The 16,149-nt window shown below is 39.7% G+C and overlaps 1 protein-coding gene across 3 annotated transcripts in view; it reads left to right on the plus strand.

The window, feature by feature from the left end:
• The window catches only part of tdrd7b (tudor domain containing 7 b), a 25,517-nt gene continuing 9,368 nt past the window's right edge, over positions 1–16,149 (plus strand). Inside the window, exons 1-10 of one of the 3 annotated variants that reach the window (XM_086165749.1) lie at positions 1–209; positions 2,391–2,597; positions 3,672–3,816; positions 8,314–8,521; positions 11,228–11,310; positions 12,862–13,070; positions 14,135–14,488; positions 15,271–15,575; positions 15,650–15,842; positions 15,994–16,105. In XM_086165749.1, the coding sequence (XP_086021875.1) occupies positions 2,391–2,597; positions 3,672–3,816; positions 8,314–8,521; positions 11,228–11,310; positions 12,862–13,070; positions 14,135–14,488; positions 15,271–15,575; positions 15,650–15,842; positions 15,994–16,105 (1,816 nt within the window). In that variant the 5' untranslated portion in view covers positions 1–209. Of the gene's footprint in view, positions 210–2,390; positions 2,598–3,671; positions 3,817–6,273; positions 6,299–8,313; positions 8,522–11,227; positions 11,311–12,861; positions 13,071–14,134; positions 14,489–15,270; positions 15,576–15,649; positions 15,843–15,993; positions 16,106–16,149 lie in introns of those variants that run through there. The other 2 variants (XM_086165750.1, XM_086165751.1) reach the window with 2 other exon arrangements.

Genomic DNA, 16,149 nt, shown 5'->3' on the forward strand with positions numbered 1-16,149 from the left:
GGGAGACGCCACAGGCCGGGGGCCGTGCACGTCCGACACAGGGCGATGTAACTTTAACGGGCTGAGCGCGCTCCCGCGGCCAGCGATCACTTTTGGGCAGATCATCACTTCTCGGGACGACACCGGCCGCTCAGCCCCGTGGCGGTGACAGCACCGACGGCGAGTGGACCACACCTGTGAAACCTCACCGTTGCGTCCGTTCTGAAAAGGTAAAACCGTTCACGCCGACTTAAATAGACTTTTACTTGAAAGTTTTTACGGGCTTTTAAGTGTTATTCTGTCTCCGTACTCCCGGTTGGGATGGCTCGGTGAATTTTTAAGCTAGTCGTGTTTTTCGAGTTCGTTTCCGGTTGTGACTTTCAAAATATAAACGCTCGGCCAAGGGAGGCTAAGTAAAGGCTTACTATGTATTTTACTTTGAAAGAATGATAAATACACTTCCGTGATTTTGCCAGCTGTCTCTTGCTAGCTTAACGCGCCACTGACCCGGAGGTATCAGGAGGACTTAATTCGATGTAATGCGCTGTATCTTCGCACGGAGTTTCCAGCTCCTCTACTGAAAGACATAAACCACCGTCTACAGCAGCGATTGCCATATTCAGCTTCAACAGACATATGCAGAATTACCCGGAAAGCCCTCTTCCGAACAGTTTGCTCCCGGTGCAGGGTGTGGAGTCGGGAGTGTGATGTGTTACGTCACTCTCTAGTTTCACATTCAGTTATCAACAAGTGAACCCTGGTGACAAATCTAGTTTCAAGCAGGATCGACCTGTCTGGTCGACTGCATTTGATTCTATATTGTGTTTTATTTTCTAATTTTTGTTCAGATTCAGATTCTGTATCCTCCTATTACCAATCGAGATACATATGGAAAATAAGTAAGAAAAACAAAAACAAACACTGAGCACATCAGTGATTTATTTCCAGTCAAAGTATTAAGAGCCCAAGTCCAGTCCATGTGATGGAGCATTTCTGCAGCCGGGTTTGGAGCTGGAGGGTGTGACTCAAACCTGATCAGGACAGAGATCCTACTTTTTTCCTATCTAGTCGACTCTTTCTTGTCTGATTCATGGATAATGGCTGGGTGATAGTAGATCTTTCAGGGATTGATGAAATTACTCTTCAGGGTGAGAGGAGAGGTTTAGAACTCAACACGGTTTGTCAGGAGGAGGAAGGTGATTGCCGATCGTGCAGACAAATGTGTGATTTGCCCCTTGGTACTATTGATGACCATTGAGTTCCATTACACAGGATGAGAGAATTGGATTTCATGATACAGAATGATAGAATAGAACTGTTGAGGTTTCAGGTTATCAAAGTCTGGATTTAAGAGGCATGCCTTAAAAAAGGATTTATGACATTAGAAATATTTTAAGCCAAAACTGCTCCAGTATATTCAGCAGAGGCAAATGTGATGTGGAAACTTGAACTTTGTACAAACATTAGAACTGGAATTTGCAGAGAAATGAATCCAGGGTTTAATGATAACCTGTCACTTTTTTGATTTTATTTTTTATTCCACTGCAATAACAATTTCTGACACAGGCTTCATCATAATGCTGCTCTTTTGCTAAATCGAATGGTTTTGGTCAGTGACACATCAAATTCTCCCAATGCATAAAAACAACTGAACCCTTGAAGATTCCATGTTTTTCCATGTGATTGAAGGCCAAATTGAGTCTGACTGAAAACACACTTGTCTTGGAAATCTGATCAGAAGTTAACTTGTCTAGCCAGTTCTGACCACGTGCCCTGATCCTGAACTTAACCTTCATTCACACTCTTAAAGCCAAAGAAAATCTAATAGGATGTGTTTTGTCCCACAAGACTATTGGTACAGTCCCTGCACTTCCAAATTAAGGTTCTCACAAGGCATAGAATGACGTATACTCTAAATAACACTTACTCTGGCTTAAAAAGACCAAATAATATACAGATACATGTATGCTACAACTATGTTTTACGCGCCATGCCTTCTAATAATGAAAAAAAAAGTAAAAATCATCAGCAAAAATATAATCTTTTTTTACCTCCTCCAATTTCTGATCGCTAGATGTTTTTATTGTCAACATCTCTGTTTGCAGTAAAGCCATTCAGAGTAACGTAACACCTCATGAACATTTTACAGTTGATGAAAAATAGAAAAGCATCTGCAAAACTCAGCGTATAACCTCACAAAATGTTCCAACTATAGTTGTATATTGTAGCGAAGCTGCTTATCTTGATTACAGTATACGCAATCATCTCATGCCACTGAATAATAAGTATAAGCAACTAAATTACAATGCATATCTTCTAATCCTCTTCATAGGATGTTCTCTGTTGGGAACTTGTCCTGTTCATTTTCCTCTTTTTTTATAATCGCGTTTTTGTTTGTTTGTTCATTTTAGATGGCTGACGTCGAGCTGGTGAAGAAGATGCTGTGCGCTGTTCTCCAGACCAACAAGGGTGGAGTGTCGCTCTCTCGCCTCCAGTCTGAGTACAAGGAGCTGACTGGGGAGCAGATACCGCACAAGCAGATGGGACACAACCACCTGGACGCTCTGCTCACCAGCATGCCCTCTGTGGTCCGCATGGAACGCAACCGCTCTGGAGAGGTCTGTGGGAGTATGTGTGTGACTGTTGCCGATTGTCAGTGCTACAAATGAATTTGTACACTTCACTTGTTCATTACGTAACACTTGTAGAAACGTCGACGAGACAAAAGGTCAGCTTTTTGTATAGGCACTTTCAGACAGACTCACATGTACATGTTGGTTAAAATACAATAATGAAAGTACTTTGCCTCCTCAAATGAGAAGTGATGATGTAATTAATGATAGGCATGAATATAAATGAATCCTTCAAACCCTAAAACCTGGTGACTCAGATGACCACCGAATGGCATTTGACAGATTCTGTAAAAAATTAGCTGAACTTGTTGCATATAAATTCCTCAATCTGAGAATATGTGTTTTATGATTATAGCTCAAACTTACACATTACCTAATACTTGAAATAAAATGAATCCACACAGGAGACAAAAGCTCCATCATCAATATTAATTAAAAAAAAAATCACAGCAATAAATAGCTTGAAAGTTTGCACGGAGGTCTCTGAAAACTAGTAAAATAAGTCCTCTTGCAGTCATAGAAAAATGACTGGCAAATTTGGAGAATAAAATAATCTGATTAATTAATTATTTTATTGATCCGTCAAAAATTATCAAGAATTCTGTATACAGTATATAATTTTAGAATATATGTGAAACTTCCCCTCTGACCATTCCAAATAAACAACACAAAGATGAAACTACCACTGATTTCATATCTGTTCATTGAGAATATGTCATGCTTGGCTCCCGTGCATTTTTCATCTGTGCTTTAAGTTACACTTGTCGATTGGTTGCACTTTAACTTTTGGGTCTGGTTAGTTGATTATATATTGATGTTTCAGTCTCAGTTATGATGGGATGTATTCACAAACATACTGTACACGTAGTGCTTTGGATGCTCCCTCCCCCTTCAGAAATCTGAAATTCTCTCATTACTGTTGACAGTAATTCCTACAGATTTCTTCTAAGGCTTATGCAAATACTTTTGCTTTTAATAATGATTTTGTGTTACATTCTTATAAAATTGACACAATACAAATAATCTTGCCCTTTTATCCTCTCCCTGTCCTCTCCCAAGACGATGTATTTTGCCTCGGTGGCCAATGAGACGGCCCATGTGGCCAAGGTGGTTGCACGACAACGCAGCTCCAAGAAGACTGGACGCCCCCACCTAGTCAATACTCAAATGAGGGTCAAACCCGCGGCACCCCTCGTCCTCAATGGTAAGATTTCCTTATGTATAACCTTTATTTAGCTGAAAGCTAAATTTAAATGTGCCACAATGATCTCCCTCATAGTCAGGTAAAGTGGAAAAAATATGAAGGCTTTAGCAGTTGCACCCTTGTTATTACACTTGGTAGTGTCCTTTATCATTTTATATTTTCTGTTCAAAAAAAAAGTCTACCTCGACCAGTTCTTTGCTTCTCCTCCAAATGTCATAACAACCAGGTTGGTATTTTTACATAATCCTGTTAACAGTCACACGGCCTGAATTGCTTACTAACTGACCAATTGGATTTACCCCCATGGGGAAGTAATTAAGGGAAAAGACCTGGAAAGGTGCTCATACGTTGAAACCATTCCAATGAAGGCCATAAACCAGATTTCGTCATGCTGATATTGCACACACTTATCAATAATAGTGTGAAGTTAGTGGAATAAATGACTTAGTCTTTAAAATTTCTGCTTCAATTAAAGAATTTTTTTCAAGAGTTTTAACATGCACAGGACAGAATGACAAATACTGTCGGCTTTGTGGCTCCACAGATTCCTCTTTGGCTGCAAACCAGCCAGCATTGCACACCACACCAGAGTCAACTTTTTTTTAAATAAGGAATATTCTTAAATTCTGACACATTAAAGGATACTTTACGCTGTAAGTACTCTACTGGAATTAAATCAATTATCAAATATTTAAAAGCTGTATTAGTTCTATAACATCACAAGCTCTAAGAGATTAAACCTCTTTTGCCTGTTTTTGGTTTCCTGATGAACTAACATTTTAACAAAAACACATAATCAACATGTTTTGAGATGCGCGGTTCCCATTGACAAGAAAGGGATAAAATTATCATCTGTAAAGCTGCTAGTGTTAAAATATTTCTGTCTGAAATATTTCAAGACTTTTAAGGTTAACTTGAGCAAAGTACAAGTACCACAAAATTATACTTGAGGTAGTTTTTAAGTAAATAGCGTAGTCACAAATCACTGTGGGTTACAGCAGCAGTCCTTTTAAGCCTTTATTACTACCCACTCTATTCTGTCACAGACAGGTAAGTTTATTGAAAGTGCTTTATTATTCCAAGCAGCAAATGTTCCCAGCCTACTGCTGGCCTGTTGTCACAGTGCAGCAATACTGCAGTATCTATAGTCCTGCTAGAATAATGCAACATGAGCAAAGTGCTGTCTGCCGGTGTGGATTAATGACCGGCCTGTTTTCACTGTTTCTCTGTAGAGAGCAGACTTTTACTAAGAATATCGCCCCATGGAGTTGAGACAGGATAACAACTCAGTAAATTAGTCGTGAAGACTGTGCAAAATATAGTGCCAAAATGTGTGTGGATATATATATAAATACACACACACACACATATATATATATATATACACACACACACACACACACACACACACACACACACATACACATATATATATATATATATACTGTGTAGTCAACAATTCTTCACTTTGAAAAACATAATTGATAATTTCAATTTCAACATCCAGACTCAGGTCACTTCCTGGACAGTCTTGGCTTTGGATGAGCCTAGTCAATATTTTTTTTCTTTTAATATGCCAATTTTATTTGAAAACAGCAAGCAGTGAATATGAAAGCCAAAAGGAAAGTGCCTCAAAATATGTAAAAAAAAAAGAATTTCATGAGAATATGCTAAATTTGACTAAAAAATGACAAGTTAGAAAGAACAGAAAGATAACAGAACTTGTCAATTATTTACAAACTTTTGAAATACTATATTATCTTCTCACTTGTTATTGTTTGTGTTTGTAATTGTAATTGTTTTTTTCAATTTAAATATCATCTTAAATGTCACATCAGCATCTGACCTATTTCAAATGTCTTTTGAATGCAGTGTTAATGAATCTTTAAGTAAATATGAAGTTCAGCTCCTCTATTCAGGGAGCACAGTCAGTTGAGCTGTTGTGAATATGACTCACATATTAATGGTGTCTAAAAAGAGTTGATTTTTTCATATTGTCCAGGCTTCATTTATTTTCTATGAAGTTTAAAAATACTTTATTTAGAGTGTAGATATAGCCTTATTTATGACAACAAATGCTTCCATGCACAAACAAACATCTCCAAGTGCTCCTCCTTTGTGTGCAGCACATTCACCTGCACCGGAGTCTGTGATGTGATGCTGCAGAATATTCTGAGAGTCAGAGGAGGGCTGTGGAAGGTTTGGGGAAAATGAATGCAGCGGAAATGGTGAACTGGCGAGGTGGTGGTGATAGGGGATGGGAGGGGGGGTTCACAGATGACACGGAAGGAGGGCATGTAGGAGAGACGGAGGGAGGGGGGTGGACTGTGGAGATGAGACGCGGCCAGTGCAGCCTATGGCAGCCAAGGCTGAGGGAACAGCTGATTCACAAATCAATCTCTTCTTCCCTCACATTCTCTCCTTCACCACATGGGATATTGATGTAGAGGCAGAGGCTGACTGGGACTGTGTGTTCACGCCGGTGAGCTGACGCAGCGTCTACTCTCAGTGTATGTGCGTGTCTTTGCCTCTATTTGCATGTGGAGCTAAGCTGCCTGCGTCTGCTTGTCCAGGTTGATCTGTGTGTGTAATTGATGAAGCAATTGGCTGATTTATGGCTTGATTGATTAACACAAAAGTGTATTGGGGCAGGGCAGAAATAACTGTGATTTGTAAACAGAAAAATGCTCATTGATCATCCTTTGTACAGGGTGACAAATGCTTGAGGTTGTGTTTGGTTCTGGAAAGATTGAATGGGATTCTGTCAGAAAAGAAAGGACGAGAAATGCAAGGGAAGATCAGGTAGTAAAGACATCACAGAGCAAAAGAGACATGAAGTGGGAGGAACAACTTAAAATAAAGGAGGGTGGGAGTGGACATGACTAAGGGTTATACATGAAATGTGATGTCATGCTGGGGGTGAGGGAATGATGAAACATTAAAGTGATAAGGGGTCGCTCTAATAGGTACTGTGCTATGACATTAGCATTTTGGCATTTCGTGAGCTTTTTGCCGACCTACAGTAATTGTTTTGTCTATAATTTAAATAGATAGACTTTTTAAATTCCCTATGAAGAAATTATGTGTTTAAGGCTTTGTCAAAACCTTAGTACAAAAGCTTGAACAATCAAACCAAGAAAATAAAATCTGTTGTAAACATGAAAGTGATAATATATTAATAACAGATGTCCACTGTTACACATCATATACACACACACACACACACACACACACACACACACGCACACACACACACACACACACACACACACACACACACACACACAAACACACACATACATACATACATATATACACACATATATATATATACATACACTTATATTTTTATATATAATATGTGTGCATATGTATATGTGTACGTGTATGTGTATGTATATATATGTATATGTATATGTATATGTATACGTATATGTATATAAGCAAACGCTGATTTATGTTTGCTGAATCCAGTATTGAGTCCATGACGGAAAAAATGGTAATATAACCATTTATATTACTTGTGCAGTATCATAATGAATGCCATAATTACATTTTCACCCACAGAAACACACATCTAAAATGAGTAAGAAGTAACATAAAAAAACCTACAATCGAACACCTTGAAATTAGCGTTTTTAATAAATATAATAATTATATATTTTAAAAACAATATAATATAGTTGATATATTTATATGCTAAATATAATAATACAATATCTGAAACAATGTTTTGTTTGCCTATTGCATTTCCCGGACCTTCCACATAAGAGTTTGGGCTCTAGCCCCAAGGATCCTGTTTTCCAGAACCAAAACAACCCATGTTCTGTTAATTCCAAGTGCTATTGATGTTCTTAATGACAAGTGACACTCCAGATATCTTGCTCTGCAGAACCACAGTCCTACTTAATGTCCACCTCTCTCAATTTCTTCTATTCTATTTATGCTAACTGTTATTATGCCTGTCTTTCTTTGTTTCCACCAACTTGTGTATGTGATAAATGGAGTCCACTTATATGGGGCTATCATCACATCATCGCCTTGTGGTTTCCAAGTGCTTTTAATTTACATGCACTTGCTGTGGAGCTGTTGTGCAAGCCGCACATGTGCAAGACACATGGGCATGCAGCAAGGGGGAGCCAGGAATTGAACCTCCAACCTTATGATTGGAGGAACACCCCCTCCACCAGTTGGTGGTTTTATTCTCCATTTTTCTGTCTCCCGGCTCTCAAGTCGAGAATCATTGACCTTGAGAGATGTACCGGAGAGATGCAACGCAGCTCATAGTACGTCAACGCAGTTTTTTTTTTCTCATACTTGACTCTACTCATACAACATACTGTGTCTGTACATATTGACCTATCATTGAGAATTGCCCTCCAGTCAGACGCATGGCCCTGTCTCAGCATCACGTTTGGCTGAGTCAGTGTGTATATGTGTGTGTTCTGTAAACCCACAGATTTACCTCACTTGTTGGCCTTCCCTGTCTCTCCACAGCCAAACCTCAAACCTCTCTGAGGCAGCCAAACCACCGTGGGCGAGGCGGGGGAAGAGGGGGAGGCGGCGGCCGGGGAACGGGACATGGAGACTTCAGACAGACAAGGGAACTGAGGGATGGCCAGCCAGAGGGCAAGTCTGGGCCACATCAAAACAAGATGTCCAATCAGAACACACCTAACAGGAAAGCAAACACACCAGCAGAGAAGTGAGTGATGATGATGTAGAAATGCACAGTTCACAGAAGCTCTGTGTTTTATTACTGGGAGTTCGATCTCATCACTCTTAACTCTTACTAATTCTTCTAGCCACGCTCATTATTTACATTGGTTCAGGGAGATCGCTGAACTACCTTGTGGCTGCAGCTAGTTGTGCTAGACATGTACGGGTTTTACTATTATGCACAGTATACTGTAGTTTACACTAACACAGGAATATTAATTCACAGGAGTACATTGGAAAATAATAGGGCAGGATATTTGTCTAGTATATAAAAATGGGGTGCATGAACAAACGTACAGATGAGGAATGAAGAACGGCCCGCTCTACGAATTTGAACATTGGTGGATTTCGGTAACTTCACTTCAAATCAGATATTGAAATTTTACTTTCTGTTTTTTTCAGTTGGTGTGTTTTTTTCTATTTTGTATTTCTTTGGGTACGCAACAAAAATGATGATGGGAAATATCAAACCCATCTGGAATTTGCAGAAACCTAATTAATGCAGTTGTCGTGAAACTGCAGTGTTATAGCACAAATCAATAGTAAAGCTCAGTTTATCTGCATTTATAGATTTTACAATGTGAGTATATGTTTGAATCGCTAAAACTACCCTCCCCTGTGGAAGTAAGCAGTGTTCACTTGTCAACAGTCCAAAGTGCCGTAGGAGTTGAGGATTCTTTTAAAAGTACTCCCTACTTTCTAAGACCGATCAAAATGTACTCGGCAAGTCTATTAGAGATGTTTATTAGCCTCAGTACTGAAATCATACTTTATTATCAAGTACAAGAATAGTTATACGATTAAGAAGAGGGTGATTAGTGACTGACATTTCTTTCTTTATGTCTTTCTTTTACTCTCTGTTTCTCACTCAGTGACTGTGCTGTCTCTGTGCCCCTCCTCACCTCCCACCTGTGTGGTTTGAGCTGAATCAGATTAGGCTGCTTGTGAATAGGACCCTGGTTGAACCCCCTTTTTTCCGAGTGCAAACAACCTCCCTGCTGCTGCTTATTCAGCACTGGGCTGGTGATTCTTCTGGTTCTTTCTCTGCCTGTTTCTGCCTACATCTCTCGTCTGTTTTCTCTCATTTGCACCTCGTTTTTTTTCCCACAGTGTAATTTGTCCCCCATGTAATATCCACATTTTTGACTCATGAGATGCATTTTGGCAAGAGAGGACTGTTGTCATTAACTCCCCCCTGGATTAAAAAAAAATGAAGAATATTTTATGTGAAAGAGGCCGTCAATCAACTATGAGCATTGGTCAAACAGTATATGAAGACTGGTGCAGGTCTTTTACTGATACTCCCCCTTATATCTGTCCTCGGCTCTGCTTGTCTATTCACTGTGAAAACAAGTGACATCAGTCCCTTCTCTGTATCACCATGGGTATCCAGCGGCCCGGTGGCCCTCTACAGCACAATGGATCATCGGGTTGAGAAGCCCAGTGTGTTGGCAGGGGACAAGAGCCCAGGCCAGGGGGACGTAAACCCTTTCTAATCCCTGGTCTATTCTCTAGTAGATTAACGCATCTAAACCGACACAGAGTGAATCAGCACATCTCCTGGATCCCTCTAGATCTTCCATTGGACAGTATGCTGGCAGGCCATGTTATCACAGTGCATGTCTGATTCCAAGGCCACTGTTCGATGCTGGAATAGAACTAGTAGATTCGCTTGACAACAAAAATGGACTAGTGACTCATAGACTCCATATCTGGCCGATATTGTCAATAAATTGCATCACACGAAAAACTGATCATGAGGTAAATTTTTGATCACCTGATGTCATATAAAATAGAGTTTTGTTTTGATTTTGGCTTGAGACACATTTTGAATCATTCGCTGTCAATCTTGAGCCAATGGAAATTTGAATTTAATGTCCTACTATAGATTAATCTAGCTTTGCTGTTTCTTACATTTTATTTCAGTGTATTACTTTTCAGAGAGCAATACAAAGAGAAATTCCCCTTTGTGATTTTCATGTCTTAAAGAAATTATTTTAATCAAAATTTGATCACTGGTTCATGAAAACAGCTTGGGCTGCCCTCTGGGAGTTACAAATCGAATGAACATTGTGACAGTTGTTTTCTAAGTCTATTGTAGGCTCATGTTCACACCAAGGACTCATTAGCAAGAACCTTAAGCAATTTATAGTCATCACCTCTTCCAACCTCACAGCTCAGGCCGTATGCTACCTGTGTCTTCCTGTGTGTGAGGGAAGGGGAAGAGAAGTGAAACATGAAAAAAGATGTTTCAGAAGTGAAATAGCTGATGGGAGGGATAGGTGAATATGGAAAGTCTGCATCTTTACATTCATTTTCAGTTTGACATGGTTACTGGTACGTTATCTAAATCAAAGGATTCACAATTTGATATATAGATCATTTCCATAAGGATCACCAAGAAAAAAATTGATTGCATGTCAGTCAAGATGGGTTTTACCTTGTCGTACCTTGATGCTACGAGAGCTTTGTTTTAGGACTCTTCTCTTTCTCATGAGACATTTAGCTTCTGACAAGTAACACATAGCCATTCCAAGCCAGGTCTTAAACAGTCTCAAAAAGATCCTTCGCTTCACCGCATAATTCCCTGATATGTCTTACATCAAGTGAGATTGCTGACTGTTGTTAAAGGGTCCCTCCTGTTTGGTCCAGAGTATGTGATCTTACCCCGGGTCTATTTTCTCGTGTGCAGGTCAGACAAGAGGATGACCCTACCGTCACGGTTTCAGAAGGAGGTACACGCTCACCTTTCCAGAAACTCCCAACAGACTAGTTGTAAGTAGGACAGGCTCCTTGCTATTAAGCTAAATATACATTTTGTATAGCTTTCTGTTCTTTTAAAATCATACGCTAGCACAGTCCAAGTAATGACATGAAAGAGGCCGTGACATATAAATTAAGATTAATCCAAAGAGACATCCCCCTTTCATGCTGTGCTATGCCATCATGTGATAAAGTGTTAACTTTCCAGATCCTAGTGGACATCTGTTGTCTTTGTAAACTTGAGCTTCCTGTGGACATGAGCTGTATTTTAAAAGATTTCAAGATATATGAGCATCCAGATGTTGTGAGCATCCTGCTTCAACTCTAGTGCTTTACCCACAGGATGTGTTTGTTGTCACCAGAGACTTAGGCAGAAACACTGCCCTCTAATAAAATTTGCAACTGCCTGGCACTTATTTGAAAGACATTTGAGGTGCCTACTCAGAAAAGCTGTAAAACTGGATTAGGACTGTCCTTTTTTTGCAAAAACTTGAATGAAGTTTTATGTTACAATGAAGTCATTGTAACATAAAATTTCAATTTAATATGAATTAGATTTAGTGTTAAAGACATGCAAAGATAGTAGTGAAGAATTTCTCTTGCTGAAATACCAGTTGAGAAACCATCTGGACAATAGAAGAAACAGATTCATTCCCTGCCAGTCGAAATAATGATTTAAATTCCGATGCACTTTAAACCATGCGGTTAAATTCTATCGGCCCTATCTGTAATTCAAATCTATTCTATTCTCTTCTATTCTGTCCTGTCAGTGCTTCCAAAACGACAAATGTCAAAAGTCCCTTTGAGTCATAATTGAAGATTAACAACAAAATGTATTATGAGGCTGAGAATTATGTCATAACCTCCAGTTAGATTCAATTGAGTTCACATCTGTTTTGGATGGAAATGCTGTAGCGTTGAATTATGCCTAATTATAGCCTAAAAATGAGTTGATATGTTTTAAGGATTGATTTAGAATACAGTTTGAAAATGTAACGGGAGCAGGACTTGCTTAAGATTAATTCAAAGTAAAACTGGCATGATCTTCCTCCAAAGTTAATTAAAAAGTAATGAGATAAAATGAAGTACTAAGAGTGATTGTATCTTAGCAAATTTGGCAACACTGAAAATTTGAAAGAAATGACCTCAAAATTTATAAGAAATGATGTCATTAGCCATACAACACATTAGTTAAGGATAACAAGAGGACAACATCAGTCAAAGCAGCTGAAATGTCTTTGAAAAATTGCAGGAATTTCCACTGTCTCACTGTTATAGTATTAAGTTTTCATTAAGTGTCAGTCTATTTTCCTTCTCCTCTTGTATTGCTCATTTAAATCTGCTGATTAAGCTAAGCTAAGATTAAGCTGTTTTTTTAACATCTCATTAGTCGTTTTCGGTCTGTCTCTCTTTTCTGATTCAAATCGTGCGCGTCCTCGAGATTCAGTCGTCTTTGTTTGGAAGAGAGATGCCATTCAGTCTGACCGTGTTGCAAGGCAGGAAGAAGCAGGAGCAGTGATTACTGTCATGTGTGCGCAGACTCTTTCTCTTCTCGTCTTCCAGCACCCTTGAATTTGAATGAGAGCCTCAGCTCCGGGAAAGGAAAGCCCTACAACCCCCAGCAGGTCCAGGGCTGCATCAAGGAGATCCTGGCAAAGTACAGCAATGGGTTCTGGGTGTCGAAACTGCCCCCGATCTACAGAGAGCTGTACAAACAGGACCTGCCCACCGAGGCCCTCAAAGACCTGGAGACCTGGACCCACATATGCACTGTATGTACCCCTTTATTATGTTTACCCTTAATCAATGAATGGATCGATGGATGAATTGTGGATCTGTGCGAGGTGTGACGTCTTCTAAAATTGTGAGAAAAGGCACCATAAAACAGCATAACTAGCCCATGTGTTTAAATCCCTCCAAATATATTTTTATTTTTAAACCTGAGCCCTATTTCCTATCTCTTTGGGTTAAAATTATTAATATGGGTGAAAATGGATGGAAGTGGCTGGTGAATACAGCAACACACTGAGATGATTGTATATTTCCTGATGCCCTTGTTGTTACTGCTATTATAATTGTCTGCTGCAAGTCTCACCACTTCTTTTTCCTCAATATAAAGCGCATAAGGGTAGGACTTCTTGATCTGGTAGTTTGCTATTAATCATCCAATGTCCTTTATCTCAGGGTAAATTAATTTTACCCTGATCTTTTTAAGAGAGTAAAGTAAACAATTAAACCCGTGGATTATAAGATAAGCATGATAAAAGTGGTCAACATTCTATTAGCGGGAGGTTAGCTTAGATAATAGTTACAACAAACTATTCAAGTGTTTCTTTCCATTCATATCACCAAACACAAATACAATATGTGCCACATACTTCCCTAAGGATGAACAAACTGTACTGAATAGATGTGTAGTATATAATCAGTATCGGAGTCTGGAAAATCAGAAGTTGCAGCATAATTCTGGAAGGAAAGATGGTTCTACTCATATCATAGATTGATTGCACAACTGAACACTATCAGCAAGATATGACTACAATCGCTACAGGTTTATTCAATCAACTTTATTACCTATATGCTCCTGCATGTTAATTTGAAAATGATCAACATGCAGTTAGTCGTGAATTTCCTTTAAATTATGTTCCAGTGTCAGAACTTAAAAATCTTATGAAGAGAAGTTGTGACCCTGGCGTTCTGCTGAAATGTTAACCGCATTATATGATCTGAGTTTGTCGGTAATTTATAAAAGTATCGCAGACAAAAAGGCACATAGTGTTCTAGCCATTTTTCTGTCTGTAGGAAACTCAGACTCTGAAATCTTTGACTTTTTCAGGTAGAAAAAACCTGCAGCAGCAACCCATCAGAGCTGCTCCTCTATCCCGCCAAGGAGATGACAATGTCCTCACCTTCTCTAATCCTCAATACAACCTCCTCCTCTGTCCAGACTTCTAACTCATCAACAGGCAAACCCTTGCAGTCCCCGGCTCAGCAGCGACCCCCCTCCTCCCACACGACACGCTCAAACTCTCACCCTCCTCCGCCATCGTCTTCCTCGACACCGAGTCCTCCCTCCTCGCCTACAACGCTCACCCCCGACCTGAAGCTAAAACTGGAGGAGCTACTGGTGAAGTACTCAAGCGGTCTGTGGGCCCATGCCCTGCCCAAACTGTTCCAAGACACCTATAAAGTGAGTAAGGCCTGGAGAACTGTGATGGACACAAAGTCTATTCAGATGCCTGTTTTCCAGTATTGAACCATGTGGAGATATCTCTTCAGGCCTGCAGAATCATATCAGACACTCAACACAGATGAACCTGCAGAAAAATTCTGATTATTTTAATTCACCTAAATAAAGAATTTGTTGTTACTTTTAGCTGCTTTTCACAACATTTAGTCGTAGTTGAAATTTGTAAATGTTGTAATTTAAGCTAATATTATTTCCCAAATTTAGCTTCCAGCTAAGTTTCCTGGTTACTACTGTATTGTACTTACTGTACTAGTACTTGTTTTTCTGTACATGCTTACTAAATTTCTGACAATTCCATTCCTGACAATTTCTGACAATGTTGTTTATTGACAAATCGTATGTAAGTTCCAAATTATATAGGTTGTTGTTTGAATTTTTAGGGAATGCTGAATCTTAAAGGTAACTTGTTGATGGTGATAGCAAACAATTACCACTAGCATAAAACTGATACAGGAATTGAACCAGGCACTAGTCTAGGTAAGGTACATTTTTATGTGTTTGTATCATCACTCACATTGATATTAAAGTGACAAGTTGAATATCAATTAATTAGCAAGCCTTCCATACATAGAAAATATGAATTATATAGTGGAAGGTTCTGCAGTTAGGCCTTGATAGATACTCAAAGTTGATTTATCACATAAATACAGATTCCATTCAACATAGCTGCTCTGAATTTCTTATTCTATGTATATCCACTTTTTTTTCTGTTATTTTACAAGACTAAACTCCCTGGACACGTCCTTGAGAATCTTCACCTCCTCTCTGATATCTGTACCATCGACTACCCGATGCCCGACAACCCCAAGCGGGCCATCTTGTACCGGAGGAGCAGCACCGGAGGCGGTGGAGAGGACGAGAACTGCAATCGGAGAGACTCTTCAGCCAGTGAGGAGGAACTAAGGTTAAGGCAGGAGCTGGGGAGGAGACTCAGCACTCAGGCTGTGCCCCCACTGCAGATCCCCAAAGAGGAGTATCCATCTGTGCTGGTGGTGGAAGCCGCAAACACCAATGATGTCATACTCAGGTAGGAGAGGAGTGTAATGTTTAACCCTACTTGACGGTGTGGCAGCTCACCATCTCTCTCCTCGCCTCCTTTAGGTACATAGGTGAGGGTTATTCTCAGGCTCAAGAGTCCATGGAAGATGACATGAGAGAATTTTACGGCCTGGACCAAAGCAAGACCACTCCATTGTTGTCGCCATCATCAGGACAGCTTGTTGCTGTCAGAGCTGAGGAGGAGGAGGAGATTCTGAGGGCACAAGTGTGTGAGGTCATGGCAGAGAAGGTTAAGGTGAGGGCAGGAAATGACCAAGAACATTACATGTAAATAGTTTTTGCAAATAAATATTAGCAGGTCAACAGAGCGAGTCAGCAAAGTCACAGTTCCTCAGAGTTCACGTGGATTGATTGTAAAGCTCTGTGATTTGTCTGTGGCTATGTAGGTGTACTATGTGGATCATGGTTTCTCTGAGGTCATCAGCAAAACCAAAGTCTTCGAACTGCATGAGAAGTTTTTCAAACTGCCTTTCCAGGCAACCAAGTGCAAACTAGCTGGTGAGTTTGAAATTCCACCTATTCTCCTGCATCTTGAATATTTG

This window comes from Fistularia commersonii, chromosome 19, assembly GCF_037954325.1.
Source record: "Fistularia commersonii isolate RoL2024-O1a breed Wild chromosome 19, RoL_Fcom_v1.0, whole genome shotgun sequence".
Taxonomy (NCBI): domain Eukaryota; kingdom Metazoa; phylum Chordata; class Actinopteri; order Syngnathiformes; family Fistulariidae; genus Fistularia; species Fistularia commersonii.